Source organism: Sus scrofa, chromosome 13 (genome assembly GCF_054392235.1).
Source record: "Sus scrofa isolate SSC_HxYL_T2T_F1_AM1 chromosome 13, Sscrofa_HxYL_maternal_Yorkshire_Landrace_v2.0, whole genome shotgun sequence".
Taxonomy (NCBI): domain Eukaryota; kingdom Metazoa; phylum Chordata; class Mammalia; order Artiodactyla; family Suidae; genus Sus; species Sus scrofa.
This window is the reverse complement of record NC_139395.1, coordinates 98,292,307-98,313,343: the sequence shown is the minus strand read 5'-3', so window position 1 is coordinate 98,313,343 and position 21,037 is coordinate 98,292,307. Positions and strand designations below refer to the sequence as shown.

The 21,037-nt window shown below is 41.1% G+C and overlaps 1 protein-coding gene across 1 annotated transcript in view; it reads left to right on the top strand.

Annotated features, from left to right (window-relative positions):
• Positions 1 to 21,037, top strand: part of PCOLCE2 (procollagen C-endopeptidase enhancer 2) — an 84,842-nt gene that overhangs the window by 50,776 nt on the left and 13,029 nt on the right. Inside the window, exons 3-5 of the mRNA XM_005669917.3 lie at positions 4,594 to 4,849; positions 12,576 to 12,700; positions 17,137 to 17,273. Coding sequence (XP_005669974.1) covers positions 4,594 to 4,849; positions 12,576 to 12,700; positions 17,137 to 17,273 — 518 coding nt within the window. The remainder of the gene's footprint in view (positions 1 to 4,593; positions 4,850 to 12,575; positions 12,701 to 17,136; positions 17,274 to 21,037) is intronic.

The window sequence follows — 21,037 nt, the reverse complement described above, 5'->3', positions numbered from 1 at the left end:
ATCCTATCTTGGAGTTCCCTGGTGGCTCAGTGGGTTAAGGATCCATATTGTTACTGGTATAACTTGGGTCACCCCTGTGGCGTGGGTTTATTCCCCGGTGCCAGAACTTTCACACTTTGTGGGTGAGGGCAAAGAAAAACCCCTGTCTTGACCTCACCTCCCCTTCCAGCTACAGCTACCCCCATATGATTCTATCTTTCCAGCTCAACTCCTTGAAAGGCTTGTCTGTATTATCACCAGTCTTTCACTCCATTTTCTCTTTGCTTTTTTTTTTTTTTTTGCTTTTTAGGGCCACACCCACAGCACATAGAGGTTCCCAGGCTAGGGGTCTACATGTAATCGGAGCTACAGCTGCCAACCTACACCACAGCCACAGCAAGGCCAGATCCGAGCCATGTCTGTGACCTACACCACAGCTCATGGCAACGCCAGATCCTAACCCACCAAGTGAGGCCAGAGATGGAACTGGCAACCTCATGGTTCCTAGTTGGATTCATTTCCACTGCACCACAATGGGAACTCCATTCATTTTCCCTTGATCCTGATCTTCTCTTATCTCTTATCAGGCTTTGTCCCTACTGCTCCCCCACAACAGCCTTGTTGGAGTCAGCAGTGACCTCTGGTTGCTAAATCCAGTGGTCATTTCTCAGTCCTCATCTTCCTGACTCAACAGCAGCACTTGACTTAGTCAACCCATCTTTCATCCGTGACTCACTGTCTTCACCCGGCTTCTGGGCACCACATTCTTCGAGTTGCCTCCTACTTACTGACTCAGCCTTTATGGTGGTTGGACCTCATCGGGAAGGCCTGATGACATTGGAATGCCCCAGGTCTCCATCCTTAGATCCCTTCCCTTTATCATCTACACTCATTCTGTGGCTGGATGAGTCTTATAGCTCTGAATTGCCCTCCATAGAGTTTATATATTTCCAAAAATTTGTCATTTTTCATGCAAGGATAATCCTAATCAAATTAATTTAGTTTAAAATGTTTTTCCTGGAGTTCCCACTGTGGTGAAGTGGGATTGGCAGCATCTTGTTTGGGAGTGCTGGGATGCAGCTTCAATTCCCAGCCTGGCACAGTGGGTTAAGGATCTGGTGTTGCTTCAGGTTCGGCTTAGGTCATGACTGCAGCTCAGATCTGATCCTGGCTGGGGAACTCCATAGGCCATGGGGCAGCCAAAAAAATGAAAAAGAAAAAAATGTTTTCCCTGGCTTAGAATTTTTCCTCTTTTTATTTTTTATTAAGCTATAATTGATTTATAATGTTGCGCTAATTTCTGCTATATAGCAAAGTGACTCAGCTATACATATATATATGTATATATATACACACATTCTTTTTTAAAATTTATTTTCCATCATAGTCTATCCCAGAGGATTGTATTTAGTTCCCTGTGCTATACAGAACTTTGCTGTTTATCCATTCAAATTGTAATAGTTTGCATCTATTAACCCCAAACTCCCAGTCCATCCCACTCCCTCTCCCCTCCCCTTTGGCAACCACAAGTCTGTTCTCTATGTCTTCGAGTCTCTTTTGTAGATAGTTTCATTTGTGTCACATTTTAGATTCACATATAAGTGATTTCACGTGGTATTTGTCTTTCTCCTGACTTGCTTTACCTGTATGAGAGTCTCTGGTGCCATCCATGTTGCTGTGAATGGCATTATTCCTTTCTTTTTTTATGGCTGAGTGATATTCCATTGTATATTTACTTTATCCAGTTGTCTGTTGATGGACATTGAAGTTGCTTCCATATCTTGGCTATTGTAAATAGTGCTGAATTGAACGTTGGGGTACATGTATTTAATTCATGTTTTTTGAATTTTTTGAATTCATGTTTTTTCAATATTTTTTGAATTATGGTTTCTTCCAGATATATGCCCAGAAGTGGGATTTCTGGATCATTTGGTAGTTCTATATTTAGTGTTCTGAGGAACTTCCATACTGTTTTCCATAGTAGTTTTGCCCATTTACCTTCCCACCAACGGTGTAGAAAGGTTCCCTTTTCTCCACACCCTCTCCAGCATTTATTTGTAGACTTACTAATGATGGCCATTCTGACTAGTGTGAGGTGGTACCTCATTATAGTTTTGAGTTGAATTTCTCTAATAATTAGCCATGTTGAGCATCTTTTCATGTCCTTACTGGCCATCCGTATGTCTTATTCAGAAAAATGTCTATTTAGTTCCTCTGCCCATGCCCATTTTTCTTTTTCTTGTTTTTTTTTGCTTTTTTTGCTTTTTAGTGCCACACCTGCAGCATATGGAAGTTCCCAGGCTAGATTCCCAGGTGGAATCAGGGCCTCAGCTGCCAGCCTGCATCACAGCCCACAGCCATGTGGGATCCAAGCCACATCTGCAACCTATACCACAGCTCATGGCAATACCAGATCCTTTAACTCACTGAGTGAGGCCAGGGGTTGAGCGTGCATCCTCATGGATACTAGTTAGGCTTGTTAACTCTAAGCCACAAGAGGAACTCCCTGCCCTTTTTTCAACTGAGTTGTTTGGTTTTTGTTGTTGAGTTATATGAGTTGTTTGTATATTTTGGAGATTAAGCCCTTATTGGTCACATTCTCTGCAACTATTCTCTCCCATTCCATATGTTGTCTTTTTATTTTTTATTTTTATTTTTTATAGTTTCCTTTGCTGTGCACACTGGCTGGGAATTTTTCAACTAATTCACAGAAAGCTTGCTTATATTCAAGGTTACAGATGTAGCATCACATTTTGATAATTTTCTGATCATGGGATAGAGATTGTATGTGAAAAAACAAATCAAAAAAACAATTAAAGATGTGGTATATATACACAATGGAATACTACTCAGCCATAAAAAAGAATGACATAATGCCATTTGCAGCAACATGGATGGAACTAGAGAATCTCATACTGAGTGAAATGAGCCAGAAAGTCAAAGACAAATACCATATGATATCACTTATAACTGGAATCTAATATCCAGCACAAATGAACATCTCCTCAGAAAAGAAAATCATGGACTTGGAGAAGAGACTTGTGGCTGCCTGATGGGAGGGGGAGGGAGTGGGAGGGATCGGGAGCTTGGGCTTATCAGACACAACTTAGAATAGACTTACAAGGAGATCCTGCTGAATAGCATTGAGAACTTTGTCTAAATACTCATGTTGCAACAGAAGAAAGGGTGGGGGGAAAATGTAATTGTAATGTATACATGTAAGGATAACCTGACCCCCTTGCTCTACAGTGGGAAAATAAAAAAAAAAAAATTATTAAAAAATTACATTTTACAAAAGCTATCTCAGAATGCTTAAAAATTAAATTGCATTTTCTGCTATCAGCTTCTTAGTCTATGGCTTTAGAGCTTCTGATATTCACACTTAAGCTTCCAGCATTTAGAATGCAACCATGGCAAAGCCAAAATATCCCCCTTTTCGTGACTATACTGTTACAGTGTCTCCGTTAGGGTGTGTATTGTTTGACAAAAAAAAAAAAAAAAAAAAAAAGGGCAGATAGCACTGAAACACTTCTTATCATCAGAAAAAAAATTCATGGCACTCACCAACATGGGGAACTTACCAACATGGAGAAGCCATATGTATGTAAAAGCACCTGTTGATCCTTGAGTCTGAGACAGTTAATTAAGATGAATATAAACCAACCAGTGTTGCTTGTGAGATTTTTTTAAATCGCTGATGTTTGTCATCTGTAAGTTTTTACAGGATGAATCTTATGCTATTAAGTGTGAAACAAATCTGATCAAGACTATGCATAAACAGCTTGGATGAGGAAATTCAAAGATAGTGTGAACTGGGAAAGAAACAGGGCTTATATAAGAATCCTTCCAAATGCTTTTGTAATCATTTTTTTTCTACGTAGTGAGGGAATAGGGAGGAATGCATTATATGGAGGAAATTATGGTGAACAAAATCTTTTGAGAAGGTGAAAACACACCTTTTTAATCAGTGTATTGTGTTTCAAGGCTGCTTGGTATATACAGTTTTCACCTAGAAAACAAACAAATGAAAAGTCACTGGCTTTGAGAAGAGATAATTCAACAAGTACTCAATCTAATCAGTATAGATAGTTAATCTGGATTTTTCAGGACCCAGAGTTAATTATCTATAAATTAACTGCACAATTGTCAAATCACCCCTTCAGTCTGAACTTCATAGAAACATTCTATATCTTGAGATTGTCCAATTGTATTATTTGAGAGAAATGACATTTCAAATGTTTCCAAGCAATATCTCTGGGTGCCATGGTGTTTTAGAACATGCAAATGTGTGGTGATGTTCAATCAGGCTTGGTATTCTTTGTAAGCAATGACTTATCAGTGACTGAGACTGGTCCAATTTTTGCAGCTTTGTTGAGACAAACGCCTTAGGAATAAGATCTCTAGAGAATTTGGAATTTATCGAAAAAGCACAGATACTTAGATTTTATTAGGAATGCATTATGGTAGAAACCCTTTCCTGGCTTAGTTCAGAGGAAAGAAAAAGCAGCATCTCAGGTATCATACTATTATCTGCTCATTTTAGTAATTGGCTAGATAGGAATGCTTCAGATGTTTTCATGACATGGTTTTTCCACTTGGCCCTTTTCTTGGCAGGTTCCCGAGGGAAAAGTAGTAGTTCTTAATTTCCGATTCATAGACCTGGAGAGTGACAACCTGTGTCGCTATGACTTTGTGGATGTATACAACGGCCACGCCAACGGCCAGCGCATTGGCCGTTTCTGCGGCACATTCCGGCCTGGAGCCCTCGTGTCCAGCGGCAACAAGATGATGGTGCAGATGATTTCTGACGCCAACACAGCTGGGAATGGCTTCATGGCCATGTTCACTGCCGCTGAGCCCAATGAAAGAGGTACTGTATCTGCATAACAACAATAATAAGGCCTCAGAATTATTGAATGTCTACTGTGTGCCAGACACTGTTCTAGGTACCTTACATGGATTTATTAATCTAAAGTTTAAGAGTTCTTCTCAGAGAGCTAAGAAATGCTGCCTAATCAGTGAGACCAATAAAAAATCAGATGTAAATGTAAAAATTCAAGTAAAATAAAAAATCAAATGTAAAAATTCAAATGTTGGAGTTCCTATCATGGCACAGAGGAAATGAATCTAACTAGGAACCATGAAGTTCCAGGTTTGATCCCTGGCCTCTCTCAGTGGGTTAAGGATCTAGCATTTTCGTGAGCTGTGGTGTAGGTTGCAGACGAGGCTCGGATCTGGCATTGCTATGGCTGTGGTGTAGGCCGGCAGCTATTGCTCCAATTCAACTCCTAGCCTGGGAATCTCCATATGCCTCGGGTGAGGCCCTAAAAACCAAAAAAAAAAAAAAAAAAAAAAATCAAATGTAGAAATTCATCAGGTAAAACTGCATAGAAATAGAGACACTTCACCCTGTTGCAGTCCGCTCTTAGAAATAGTCAGGGCCGGGAGTTCCCGTCGTGGCGCAGTGGTTAACGAATCCGACTAGGAACCATGAGGTTGCGGGTTCGGTCCCTGCCCTTGCTCAGTGTGTTAAGGATCCGGCGTTGCCGTGAGCTGTGGTGTAGGTTGCAGACGCGGCTCGGATCCCGCGTTGCTGTGGCTCTGGCGTAGGCTGGTGGCTACAGCTCCGATTGGACCCCTAGCCTGGGAACCTCCATATGCCGCGGGAGCGGCCCAAGAAATAGCAACAACAACAACAACAACAACAAAAAAAAAAAAAAAAAAAAAAAAGAAATAGTCAGGGCCGATGGTTCCCCTACCTTCTGTGTGCACTTGTATCATATGCTTTTGCAATAACTTTTCAAATATGTAAGTGGAATCATACATTCATATTGTTTCACAAATTTTACTTTTCACCTATTACTACAAGTTGGAATATTTTTGTGTCAGTACATGCAAGCTCCTGAGAGTGGAAACCTCTACCCTTGGAGGACACCTGCAGTGGTTAAGATCTTTAAATTTGCAGCCTTTTGCCTGAGGGCACTTCCCTAATCTTTTCTTGCCTTGGGCTATAGCGCAACATCATTGGTTTGAGATATTAGCGTACAGAATCCGGGGCTGACAGAGCAGCCAAAACACTTAAGAGGAAATCCTGCCTTAGAGCTACTAAAAAATTCACAGACACACACACACACACACACACACACACACACACACACAATCCACCCAAATCTTTGGCTAACAGCTAAACTCTGCATACATGGGGGAGAGCCCAGTTGGCCTGGCACAAAATTATCATATAGAATGTGAAAAAAACGAACAGAGACGATGGCTACTGCCCACTGCCAGGGCAACAGACTTTGAGCTTGGGTCTGACCAAGGTGAATGTCTGCTAGAATAAAACTCACTTTTGATGGGAACACAACTCAGTTTAGAGACTTTGTAATGTATCATTCATAATATCCAGTATCCAATCATGTGATGAAACCAAGAAAGTATTCCATATTAAAAAAAAAAAAAAAAGCAGTCCATAAAAACTGACCCCCAGGAATTCCCACTGTGGCTCACTGGGTTAAGAACCTGACTGGTATCCATGAGGATGTGGGTTCAATCCCTGGCCTCAATCACTGGGTTAAGGATCCGGCGTTGCTGGGAGCTGGTTGCTTAGGTCACAGACGAGGCTCAGATCCTGTGTTGCTGTGGCCATGGCATAGGCTTGCAGCTATAGCTCCAATTTGACCTCTAGCCTGGGCATTTCCATATGCTGAGGGTGTGGCTTTAAAAAGACCTAAAAAAAAAAAAAAAAAAAAAAGTCAGTCCTTCCCTACTGCTCTTGGCAACTATGGCCATGCTTGACTACTTGCTTAAAGGACTGAGCGCCAAGTCACCACATTATGAAGGTACATTCTTCTGATTGTACTTAATAAATAATTCTTGGAGTACTTTTTTTGAGACTGCGAGACCATCTAATTTAGGATTTTTTTTTTTTTTTGGCTTTTTTAGGGCCATACTTGTGGTATATGGAGGGTCCCAGGCTAGGGGCTCCTGATTTAGGATTTTTGTGTCGCAGGAGTGGCCCTAAAAAGACAAAAAAAAAAAAAAAAAGTTAAAAATTGATCCCCAAATAACTCAGAGATTGCAATTAGCAGAAAAGCACTTTAATGCAGCTATTATAAATATGTTTACAATGGATTTAAAGGGAACCATATGTGTAACAAACAGATTGAAAATCTCAGAAAAGAAACAAGCTATTTAAAAAAGAAGAAAATGGTAATACTAGAGCTGAAAGACACAGAATATAAAATTTTAAAATTTACCCGATGGGCTTATAAGCAGATTGGAAATGATAGAAGAAAAAGGCAGTGGATTTGAATAGAAATTATTCAATCTGAAAAACCAGGAATAAAAATATCAAAGAAAGAGAGCCTTGGCGACCACTGGACAATATCAAGGGGTCTAACATGTGTGTAATTTCTGTCCCAGAAGAAAAAGAGTGATAATGCAGAAAAAAATATTTCAAGAAATAATAGCTCAAGGATTTCCCATCGTGGCTCCGTGGTTAACGAAACTGAGTAGCATCCATGGGAGCGCAGGTTCAATCCCTGGCCTTGCTCAGTGGGTTAAGGATCCGGTGTTGCTGTGAGCTGTGGTGTAGGTCACAGACTCGGCTTGGATCCTGCGTTGCTGTGGTGTAGGCCAGCAGCTATTGCTCCAGTTCGACCCCTAGCCTGGGAACCTCCATATGCCTAAAAAGCAAAAAAAAAAAAAGAAAATAATAGGTTGAGGTCACCCAAATTTAGTGAAGAACATAAATTTATAGAGCCAAGAAGGTCGACAAACCCCAAGTAATACAAATAAAAATGAAGCCACACACCTAAGCACATCATAATTAAATTCTAGAAATCCAAAGATAAAGTCGTAAAATCAACCAGATAAAAACCAAATTACATACAGAGGAACAATGGTATGAAGGATAGTTTTCTTTTAATCAGAAACAGTGGAGGCAGAGGATAAAGTGCTAGAATAAAACTGTCAACCCAGTATTCTGTAGCCGGCCTTCAAAACTGAAAGTGAAATAAAGACATTTTCAGATAATATTGAAGGAAGTTCCTCAAGTTGAAGGGAAATGGCCCCACAGGTAATGGAAGGGTTGAAGGCCCCTGGAAATGGTAAACATAAAGGGCTATTGGGAGTTCCTATCGTGGCGCAGTGGTTAACAAATCTGACTAGGAACCCTGAGGTTGAGGGTTCAATCCCTGGCCTTGCTCAGTGGGTTAACGATCCGGTGTTGCCATGAGCTGTGGTGTAGGTCGAAGACGCGGCTCTGATCCCGAGTTGCTGTGGCTCTGGCGTAGGCTGGTGGCTACAGCTCCGATTAGACACCTAGCCTGGGAACCTCCATATGCCGTGGGAGTGGGAGCAGCCCAAGAAATGGCAAAAAGACAAACAAACAAACAAACATAAAGGGCTATTATTTTCTTTTCTTCTCTTAATTTCTTTCCTTCCTTCCTTCCTTCCATCCTTCCTTCCTTCCTTCCTTCCTTCCTTTCTTCCTTCCTTCCTGGGCCAGGAATCATATCTAAGCTGCAGCTGCAACCTACACTGCAGCTCTGGCAATGCCAGATCCTTAACCCACTGTGCCACAGTAGGAACTCTTCTCTTAATTTCTTCACATGTATCTCTTCAAAACGAAATGGACAAAAAACTTTAGCGCTGTGTTGTGGCAAACATAATATATGATGTAGTATATATGACAACAATAGACAAGGATGGAGAAGCAAGTGGAAGTACTTAAGGCATGAAGAAATATGCTGTTAACTCTGAATAGGTTGTGATAAATCGAAGATGCTTATTGCAGTCCCTAGAGAACCCATTAAAATGCACACATTTTAGCTAAAAGCCAAAAGATTAAAATAGAATACCAGAATTATTCAGCTAGCCTAAAGAAGGCAAGAAAGGAAGAACAGATGGAACAGGAAAAGGTGAGACAAATAGAACAAAATAGTAATTGGCCCACTAAAACCAAGTATTATCTATAAACACATTAAACATAGAGGATTAAACACTCCAGTTAGAAGACAGTAATTATTAGAATGAGTTAAAAAGCAGAGCCCAACCATAATTGTCTACAAGAAAGTACTTTTCATAAAAAACAGATTGAAGGAGTTCCCATCATGGCTCAGCAGTTAGCAAACCCGACTAGCATCTGTGAGGACACGGGTTTGATCCCTGGCCTCACTCAGTGGGTTAAGGATCCAGCATTGCCATGAGCTGTGGTGTAGGTAGCAGACACAGCTTGGATTCCGTGTTGCTGTGCCTCTGGTGTGGGTCCGTGGATACAGTTCTGATTGAACCCCTAGCCTGGGAACCTCCGTGTGCCACAGATACAGCCCTAAAAGATTAAAAAAAAAAAAAAAAAAAAAAAAAGATTGAACATAAAAGAATGGAAAAATATGTGCATGCAAACATCATTAAAATTTAAATTAATGCTTATAAAAAGACTTTGTTACAAAGATGAATAGGCAACCCATGTAATAGGAAAAAATATTTGCAAAAATATATGATAAAAAACTTGTATTCAGAATATATAAAGAGTTCCTATAACTCAATAATAAAAAAATAAAGATCTCACTAAATATAAAAATGGCCAGAGTTCCTATTGGGGCGCAGTGGAAACGAATCCCACTAGGAACCATGAGGTTGCGGGTTTGATCCCTGGCCTTGCTCAGTGGGTTAAGGATCTGGTGTTGCTGTGAGCTATGGTGTAGGCCAGCAGCTGTAGCTCTGATTCAACCCCTAGCCTGGTAACCTCTATATGCTGTGACTGCGGCCCTAAAAAGCAAAACAAAACAAAACAAACAAACAAAAAACAAATACAGTTGGCAAACACTTGAACAGGTACTTTACAAAAGAAATACGAATGACTAATAAGTACATGAAAAACTGCTCAGTGTCACTAGTTACCAAGGAAATGCAAATTAAATTATATTAGGTAACATCACACAACCAACAAGTTGGCTGAAAAAACTGACAGCACTAAATGGTAGCAAAGATGTGCTCAAAGAGCTATACAATGCTACAACCACTTGGGGAAAATCTTCTGTAGTTTCCTATTAAGTTAAACATCTACATCTACTCTTAGCCCAGCAGTTGCGTTCCTGGATATTTATGCAAGAGAAATGAACATTCATGTCCACAAAGAGATGGGTACAAAAATGGTCATTCACAGCTTCATTGACAGTAGCCCAAACTGGGAACAACCCAAATGAATATCAACAGAATGGGTGAACAAGCTGTGGTTTCCATATCCTGGAAGACCACTTGGCAGTGCCAGGAAGCAAACTACCCACACATACAGCAACATGGATGCAACTCAGACCTTGTGCTAAGCCAGAAAGGTCAGACACAGAAGATGACAAATTGTATGATTACATTTAGATGAACCTTTAGAATACAACTAATCTAAGGTGAAAGTTTTCAAAAAGTGCCAGCAGATTGGCAAGGGATACAGGATTTTGTGGGAAATGGATTCTGTTGTCATCATAGCAATGTGGCTCACGCAGGTGGCAAACCATTTTTCAAATTTTCACAGCTAAGGTTTGTGCATTTCCAAGTATTGAATTTACCTCCCCCAAACCTGTAAAATAATAATAAAAATCATATTGTAGGTGGTGGGCATTGGGTAGTGATATTGATATAAATAACAGTAGAATGATGATAATTGTTGAAACTGGATGATGTATACATACAGATACATTATATTGTTGTTCGCTTTGTATGTGCTTGAAATTTTCAATGAATAAAAAGTTATAGAAGTTATTCGAACCTCAGTTTTCATGATACCATTGTGTTAAATTTAAACTCTCTTTTTGGGAGTTCCATTGTAGCTCAGCAATAAGGAACCCAACTAGTATCCATGAGGACGTGGGTTCGATCCCTCACTGAGTGGGTTTAGGATCCAGTGTTGCTGTGAGCTGTGGTGTAGACCAGTGGCTAGAGCTCTGACTCGACCCCTAGCCTGGGAACTTCCATGTGTTTTGGGTGCGGCCCTAAAAAGACCAAAAAAAAAAAAAGTTTCCTTTTAAGAATGATTAGCTTCTGGGTCAAAAAAAAATTTCATTAAAGTATATTAATTCCTTTCAGTTTTCTTTGTTGGTTAAATCAAAGTAAAACTTAATGTAAAACATATTAAAGTATATTTCTAAAATTATTTCTATCAATCTTTAAGTACATATGCACAGAGATGTCCAAAATGATGTCTGTCACATACTAATTGTGCTTAGTTTTGGGTAATGGGATCCGAGGTAATTTTACTCCAAATTTAATTTTAAATTTTTTTTTTAAACCAAGGAAGAAATAGCTTTACTAGGAGTCCAGGCATGTCTGGGAAACCCAGTTCGATCCCAAAGAAGAGGGGCCAGTACTGGTACAGGGCAGGAATCTAGCATTGTCACTGCAGCAGCTCAGGTCACTGCTGTGGCACAGGTTGGATCCCTGGCTCAGGAACTTTCACATACCTTGGGCATGGCCAAAAAAAGAAAAAGAAAAAAGAGAAGAAAGCCAAGTATGAAACTAAAACCTGCATCTTAATACCCTAACAGTCAGAAATGCTGCTGAGTTCAGCTGTGGTGAAACTTCTGGAAGCTCCTACTGAGTTAATGCCATTTGTGCAAAGGGGGAGGCCCCAGCCCTGCTGAGTCTCAACTCAAAATGAATTTATAGATCTGGGGTAGGAGAAAGAGAGGAAGAGGTGGGGGGATGGTCTGCTCTCCCACACAGGCCATCTCTGTGCAGGTGAGGGAGGAGCCACAGGCTTTGGACAGAGTGTAGCTGAGGGATGCTGGGTGAAGAAACACAAGGTCTTGGCCATCCCTGCATGACACAGAGGGCCTTGCTGTCTGGTGTGAGGGCACCTCCAGCTGGTCCTGGCAACACCCATACCCCTTCCTGAGGGCCCCAGGAGAGAGCCTCCATTCAGAGCAGAACTGCCAATGCCCAGAACCCCATCCAAAGTCACGGTGAGCTATGAGGGATGGAGCGGCCCCCTAAGACACCTGTACCTGTTAGTCTAGGAGACTTTTCTGGAGCAGTCACTTTTCTCAGACCAAAAGAGAGAGAGCTTACCTCATATAGGCCTAATCTAGAAGTCACTCCCACTGTTATTGCTTTTCTGTATTGCTGAAAATGTATAAAGTTGTATTGTTTTTACAAACAAAATTGTTAAAAATTGTTAAAGATATATAGTATGAAAAGTTTTCTAGTAATGAGAATTGTCTAATTCAAACTTTGTCCATGGGCATGGATTTTAGCCTTATTAATAAGTACCCTTGTCTTGAGAGTTCTTAAGATCTGTATGATTAGTTATGCCTGCATGAGTGCATGCCCACATGTTTTGTCACATCCAAAAAAAATGGGAAAAGAAGCTATGGCCCTGACTTTACTCCTTTACTTTTGTATTGATGCAGGGTGTGTATGTGTGTGTGTAGGGGAGACTATGTAATCACTTTTTTTTTTTTGTAATCACTTATTAAAGAGAAAATTTAAGAGCTTCTCCCATTGCCTTTATTTACTAGACTATCAATATTCCAAATCCCTAATTTCCATATGTTTGCATTACCATAAACTTGGATTTTTTTCTGCATTTTTAATAACTTCAGGGGATCGGTATTGTGGAGGACGCCTTGAAAGACCTTCCGGCTCTTTCAAAACCCCCAACTGGCCAGACCGTGATTACCCTGCAGGAGTCGCGTGTGTGTGGCACATAGTAGCCCCAAAGAATCAGGTGAGATTCCCTGAAAATATGAAGAAAGTTCGCATGTGTGAATTGCCCAGATGGTGTGAATGGCTAAGGATACAGGGTGAGGAGGTCCTGCTGGACACAGTACTTCTACATGCAAAAACCCAGATTAAAATGGCCTTTGCTCTGTTTGACTTGCAAAGTCATGAATTTAGCTTCAGATTGCAGACGTATAATTATGAAAATAGTTTTGAAATACAAAGGGTAAGCAAATCCCACATGAGATCGTTCAACCCTGTGGAAGATGTAAGCCTGGGGTTATAAGCAGCAGTGACAAATCCCCAAGCACATGTAACCTCGGGTTACCATTTGCTCACCGAGTATCAGGTCCTGATAATAGCCCTCCTAGTCACCAAATCAAAAACAGACTGAACATTTTGCTTTACCAAAACCAGTGTAAACACACCACATCATCTTTTCTAAGAACAAAATGTCTCATGTGAAAGTTGGTGTCCTCTGTGGTGTTTGGATTTGTTTGTTTGGGTGGTTTTGTTTGTTTGTTTAAAATAAAATTTGTGGAATTCCGTGGTGGCTCAACAGGTTAAGAATCTGGCATTATCACTGCTGTGGCTCAGGTCATTGCTGTAATGTGGGTTCAATCCCTGGTCTTGGAACTTCCACATGTTGTAGGTGTGGCCAAAAATAAATAAAATTTAAAAATAGAGTAAAATTTGTGCAGGAGTTCCCCTTGTGGCTCAGTGGATTAAGAACTTGACTAGTATCCACAAGGACGCAAGTTCGATCCCCGGCCTCGCTCAGTGGGTTAAGGATCTGGTGTTGCCGCAAGCTGTGGCATAGGTCACAGATGTGGCTTGGAACGGCATTGCTGTGGCTGTGGTGTAGGCTGCCAGGTGCAGCTCTGATTTGACCCCTAGTCTGGGAACTTCCATATGCCACAGCCCTAAAAAGAAAAAATAAAACAAAATAAAGTAAAATTTGTGCAGCTTTCCCACAAATAACTATTCATTGCTCTAAAACAATCAACAGAAACAGTCTAGTTTTCCACTGTGTATTAGTTTGTGGTTATATGTATTTTTACCCTTTCCAGGGACCACTTTCAGGTATTAATTGCAGGTCAGAACTTAGCATGGGACTATACCAGACCTGTGTTGTAAAGTTTTGAAAATCACTTTTAAAAAATTGTTATTATTACAGACATTACAGATTTTAAAGGTGAGCATTATGATATTACTTTTTAGAAACTTCTAAACTGATCTTTTTATTGCTTATTACACAAATACTATTTGCCATTTATTCATTTCTTTAATAGAAAATTGTTCAGGCATATTGGAGTTCCCATCGTGGTGCAGCAGAAATGAATCCGACTAGGAACCAAGAGGTTGCAGATTCGATCCCTGGCCTCACTCAGTGGGTTAAGGGTCCGGAATTGCCGTGAGCTGTAGTGTAGGTCGCAGACATGGCTTGGATTAGGTGTGGCTGTGGCTGTGGCTGTGTCATAGGCCGGCAGCAACAGCTCCAATTAGGCCCCTAGCCTGGGAATCTCCATGTGCCGCTGGTGTGGCCCTAAAAGGACAACAGACAAAAAAAAAAAATTTGTTCAGGCACATGTTCCATGCATGTTAGTGATTTGAGCATACACACACACACACACACACACACACACACACACACTTTGATCATAATCTCAAAACTCAATTTTATTTTTAAGAGGAAAAAATATGTTCATTTATTTGATAATGAGAGTTGATAAATCTCTTGAACATTTTATAGTTTAAATAACATTTAAAAATTAAATTTCTCAAACATTCAAGCCATTGTGTAATTCTTGAGATGGTACTGATCACTTCTCTCTATTTGTAATTATGTTAGATTAAATAATTTCAATTTGGTTATACTTGCAGATTACAATTTAGTATCTTTTTGTCCATTTTTTTGTTATTTAAATATATATATATATATATATATTTTTTTTTTTGGTCTTTTTTGCTATTTCTAGGGCCGCTCCAGTGGTGGATGGAGGTTCTCAGGCTAGGGGTCGAATCGGAGCTGTTACCGCCGGCCTACACCACACCCACAGCAACTCGGGATCCGAGCCGTGTCTGCAACCTACACCACAGCTCACAGCAATGCTGCATCCTTAACCCACTGAGCGAAGCCAGGGATCGAACCCGCAACCTCATGGTTCCCAGTCAGATTCATTAACCACTGCGCCACAGGGGGAACTCCTGTTATTTAAATTTTAATCGGGGTTTTATTTATGTGACTTTTGGCTTCAGCCAATTGAATTTTTAATCATGGTTGTAATGTCCGAAATCACTGGAAACTCTGTCCAAATGCAAAAAATAATATGAGAAAGTTAGGTCCTAAGTAATTTCTATGTAAATCTATAGGTATTTTCTTCTATTAAAAACTCATTTTTTTTTCTTTTGCCTTTACCTCCTACTTTTATTTTCTTTGCAGAAGTCGATATGTGACTAATTTCTAAGTAGAACAAGTTTAGTCAATTTTTTACTAACCTGGAAAGCATTTTATTACTAACTTGTGAGAAGTTATAGGATCCAAAGCAGAGATATTTTATTTTATTTTATTTTATTGGTCATGTGCCTAGTATGCAGAAGTTCCCAGCTAGGGATCCAACCTGCGCCACAGCAGCAACCAGAACCACTGCAGTGACAAAGCTGGATCCTTAACTGCCAGGCCACCAGGAACTCCAGAAATATTTAAAGCAGTGTTAAGTATGAATAAGCTATTATTCACCCATCACTGGTGCCAGTTTTTTTTTAAAGTTGGCAGATATGTAGATATTTAGCAATTAAGTTTGAAGCCAAAATTTACCTTTGTGTCTCTCTGTGATGTCATTGCTGTTATGTCACTCAGATCACTGAGTCTTTGTTAGCTAATAGCTGATAACAATGTGCCTGTCCTAATAGAGTTATTACCTTCCATGAGCATCAGGAAGGGTTGCCTGTCCACCTACTACCCAGCAAGAGTAGGGACCAATCATCTGGGTGCCAGGAATATTTATGAACCCAGTGAGACATCCTTTGATTCACACTCTGGAGGTACTCTCCAAAAATCTGCCTATAAAAGGGAATGATTGCCTCTTTGATCAAAACTTCCTGTCGACTTGAATAATTTAGGACGCTGTTATTGGTACCAGTGCAAAAAATAAAGAAATATTTTGGAAATCTAACTCAGACTTTGTTTATCCATGCTTCTATGCAGCCTCCGAAAAATCTACCATATCACCAAGAGACTGTGCTTGGCAGGCACATTTTCCCTTTTTCTTTCTTTTTATGGCTGCACCCGTGGCATATGGCTAGAGAAATGGACCTGCAGCCACTGGCCTACACCACAGCCACAGCAACGTGGGATCTCCTGCATCAGCGACCTATGCTGCAGCTTATGGCAACACTGAATCCTTAACCCACTGAGTGAGGCCAGGGATCAAACCCACATCATCACGGAAACTATGTTGGGTTCTTAACCCCATGAGCCACAGTGAGAGCTCCAGCCAGCACATTTTTCAGACCAACTTCCAGAAGACATCATAATATCAATTCCCACTTTCCTGAACCTCTGGTCCTAAAGAATTTGACTTCTTTACATGTGATGGGAATGTTAGTCTCTTTCCCTCAAAAGGAGGACAGCTGTGTCCACTGCTCTCACCCACTCAAACACATACACTCACGCCACACTCCAACACACACTGCAATGGAGGACATCGTAGACAATAATTTTATACTTCTATTAGGTTTCTTCTAGAGAAGAATGAAGTTGGTATAAAGCCCCCTTCCCACTCCAACACAAACCCAATTTAAGTCTTAACATAGGAAAAAGGGGGGGGGGGAGTTCCCATTGCAGCTCAGCAATAACCAGCCTGACTAGTAACCATGAATACACGGGTTTGATCCCTGGCCCCGCTCAGTAGGTTAGGGATCTGGTGTTGCCCTAAGGTGCAGTGTAAGTTGCAGAAGTGGCTCCGATTTGGATCTGGTGTGGCTGTGGCTGTGGCGTAGGCCAGCAGCTGCAGGTCCGATTTGACCCCTATCCTGGGAACTTCCATATGCCATGGGTACAGCCCTAAAAAGCAAAAAAAAAAAAAAAAAAAAAAAAAGGTCTTAACAGAGTTTCCTGGGGTTATGTAGTGTTTCTCTACTTTGTTAGCTGTTAAGTGATCAGAGTTTTCAAGCTTAAGTTCTCAACTAGTGTTGTTCCAGGCTTAACACGATCTTTTGGAGTGATTAAAAATGAAAGCAAAAGAATACCACAGTTTTGTTAGGTAAAGAAAAAGTATGAAAACAGAAGAAGAAAAATTTGAACAAAGTGGATACTTTTTTTAAAATTATTTTTGCGAAGGAAAATCATGGTACCTTGCAAATCTGGGGAGAGGAAGAAGTCTGTTTGAGGTTATTCTGCAAGGCCCCTTTGACAATTCTAATTTTGTGCTCTCACAAAAGCTTATAGAATTAGAGTTTGAGAAGTTTGATGTTGAGCGTGACAACTACTGCCGGTATGATTACGTGGCTGTGTTCAACGGTGGGGAGATCAATGACGCGGAAAGAATTGGGAAGTATTGTGGCGACAGCCCCCCGGCGTAAGTAGCACCTGTTTTATTTATTATTTTTCGATTTTTTTGTGTGTCTTTTTTTTTTTTTTAGCCTTTTCTAGTAGCACCTGTTTTAACTCGTTAATATTTTAGGGGCCCAAAACTTGTGTCTCATTAAGCTGTCCTATTATACTGTATCTTCTGGAAGGTTTTGTGCTGGGTTTTTTTGTTCACAAATCCCTGAGTTCCGTGGCAGTGGGATGCATGCCTTACAGCACCAACACAGACAGTAGCCAACCCAGGGACCAAGCAACATTAATGGGAATGTGGAGAGAGGCCTCGGCACCCAAAGAGAAACCAAAGCAGAGATGGTGATGCCCCAGAGGCAGATGCTGAGCCAGGGCCCAGGTACTTCACTGCCCTGCAAAGATGACGTCAAGCATCACAGTAGAGTGAGGAAAATTCTGAGCGAAAATCAGGGGGTTGATTATTGCGAATGCAGATGAGGAAATGTGGAAGATTCCTACAGATCCAGTGATTTTATGTGATCAGGGATCTGTCCTGGACTTGGGGCTTTATGCTTCCATACTATTGGTCATTGTCACCAAGCAAGCCTGAAACGTACTGCATGTTTAGTTATCTATTTTATATAGAATAGTGTGTGTATGTTACTCCCATACTCCTAGTTTATCCCTCTCAAGACAGTGTGGTTTTAACAGAAAGAGAGAAAAATTTTAAAACACCAAAGAGAGGCCAATCTGTTTCTGCAGATTGAATACATCTCAGAGACACACAGATGGTGAGCAGATAAAGGAGGGCCCTATTGAAAAAGGATGTAGGGGCAGTTTTGGTTCATATAGGAAAAAAGAATTATATTCATATCTATATCACACAAAAATCAATTACAAATGGATTGGGAACTTAAATAAGAAACTTCCTTTTTTTTTGGTTTTTAGGGCTGCACCCACATCATATGGAAGTTCCCAGGCTAGGGTTCAAATGGGAGCTATAGCTGCCGGCCTACACCACAGCCACAGCAACACCAGATCTGAGTCAAGTCTACAACTTACGCCACAGCTCACCTACTGAGCAAGGCCGGGGATCGAACCTGTGTTCTCATAGATACTAGTCAGATTGGTTTCCACTGAGCCACAGTGGGAACTCCTTAAATGAGCAACTTAAATGAGAATTTTTGCCCATCAAATACACCTTAAAGAGAGGGAAAAGAGAAGGTACAGAAGGGAAACAGATATTTGTTAAACATTTGTCATATTTGACGAAGACCTAGGTCTAGGTTCCAGAACATATCAAGCTATCTTAAAAATTAAGGAAAAGACAATAACTCAGTTGAAAAAATGGGCAAAAGACGTGGAAAGACATCCCCCAAAGAAGGAAGCTGTATAGTGAATAAATCTTTGAGAAGAGTGTGTAAATTGGTACAGCCACTTTGGAAATCAGTTTAGCAATATCTGACAAAATCGAACATGAGCTTATGTCCTCTCACCTACTGTAGGTTATACACCTGGCCTTCCTGGGGTGTCCACCAAGGACACTTTAGTCCATGTGCATCACAAGACACATCCAAGCGTGTTCTCATTAGTGCTGTTTTAATGGGGGGGCAGTAAACTGCCCACTGTTGATCAACAAGAGAAGAGTTAAGTTCTGTTATAGCTCACAGTATACATCAGTGAACACAGAGCAAGAATCTCACAGTTATTGAGGGTGAGAAAAAAAAAAATTTTAAAGACACAGTATCCTTTCATTTATGTGAAGTTTAAAAGGATGTGAACTTATGGAATACATTGTTTCATGATGCCTGTGTATAGGTAAATCTGCAGGTAAAGGAAGGGAGAGGAGCAGCACAAAACTCAGGGTCCTGGTTGCCTCCAGAGGATGGGGGAGGGGTGATGGGAGAGGGGCTGTTGAGCATCACTCACTTCCGAGACAATGCCTGGAGTAGCTGGACCACCAGCCCACCAACTCACACTTTGACCAGAGGAATATTTTTCTCTCGTCAGGGGATCTGAGGCATAGGGCAGTGCAGAAAATGAGAAAACCCAATTGGGGCGCTTCCCCTCCCCCCGTTAAATGTGTGACTCGAGGGGGTGGGGGGAGAGTAGTGGTTGGTGGGACATCACTTCATCACCGCTGTGCCTGATTCAAGACAATACCACTGAATTCAGTTCAGAGACACTTATTACACCTCAGGTGTGTGGCATGCACATGGAACACAAAGATAAATAGAAGATACAGAGGCAAGTAGTGGGAGGCACCAAAGTAAGGCAGACAGGTAAATGGGCAGATGGGTAAAGGGTGTCCTGGTTGGATTTCTGACAAGGAGTCCTTTGGACCAGCTGGGACAAGAAGTAGGGAGGTCAGGAGAGGTTTAGGAGAGGAGATTATGTCTCTCGAATCTGAATCTTGAAGGAAGAGTTGAGTTAGTCAGAGGCACATGGGAGGACAGACAAGCAGAGGGGACTAGTCAGTAAAGATACACAGGGGAGGAGTTCCCATCATGGCTCAGCGGTAATGAACCTGACTAGCATCCATGAGGATGCAGGTTCGATCCCTGGCCTCGCTCAGTGGGTTAAGGATCCAGCATTGCTGTGAGCTGTGGTGTAGGTTGCAGATGCAGCTTGGACCCTTTATTGCCATGGCTATGGCGTGGGTTGCAGCTGGCAGCTGCAGCCCCAATTCAACCCCTAGCCTGGGAATTTCCATATGCCACGGGTGTGGTCCTGAAAAAAAGAAAAATAAAAGTAAAGATACACAGGGGAAATATATGTTCTTCTGGAGACTAAACTTTGAGTGGGGGCCCAGAGAGAGAGGAGGCTGGGGGTTGAGTTGGGCTCCACATGGGAGCCCTCCAAGTGCAGTTAAGGGAAGTGACAGGACCAGTGCCTCTAGAACTCCCGTCCTAGAAAGAGGAGCAGGGAGGCTGATGAGGAGGCTGTGGCAGTGGTCCAGGTACAGCTTTAGTGGTAGAGCTGAAGAGGAGGAGATAGATGAAAGAATATTTATGAGGCAGAATTGGCAGGACATGGTGACTGGTTGGCTGTGGTGACTGAGGAAGAGAAAGGCTGTGAGATGACAAAGCAGAGACAACTCACACACCCAGCTCTGTAAGACAAAACAGCATCCTCATTCCTAGGGTGTGCCAGTGGGGAGTGGGTCCAAATGAGGTTTCCTCTTGCCTTGCTGGTGGTTTGTAACATTAATTTGCAGATGCAATACTTGGCCCTCAGTACATTTATGGCGCTGTGATTCTGTCACATTCATACTGAAGCTCAGTAGCAGCATAACTAAAATATAACTTTGTTACTAAAATACTCTTCCCTGAGAAAATTCAGCTTCCAATATAGCGCTTCCAAGATTAGTTCATAGCACAGGCAGTGAATGATCACTATAATTATAACAGCATGTCTGGAAGGCTGACCTGATTGGCTCTTGGTTTTCTTTGCTGCTTTATAGTAAGTGCTTTTGGTAATTTCATCATCTAAACAAGATTGACATATCTTATTTGTTATTGTAGTTGTATGGTACATTGTATGTAGTTCTCATGCACATTGTATTTATTTAATAGAATGTGTTTTCCAAAGCAAGATAAACTATTTCTGTTAAATGCTTGATTCTCAGAAGCTTTATTTAAATGAACTTGGTCACTTTTGTGACTGAAACTCTAAATGTAGGTCACAAGCCTTGCTCTTAGGTTTGCTCATCCTTTGGTTCAAAAGACAATAACCTTCAGGACAGAAAAGATCCTGCAGTTTTTCTAACAGGTTCTGTCAAGTCCAGAGGTAACCTCCCCTAAC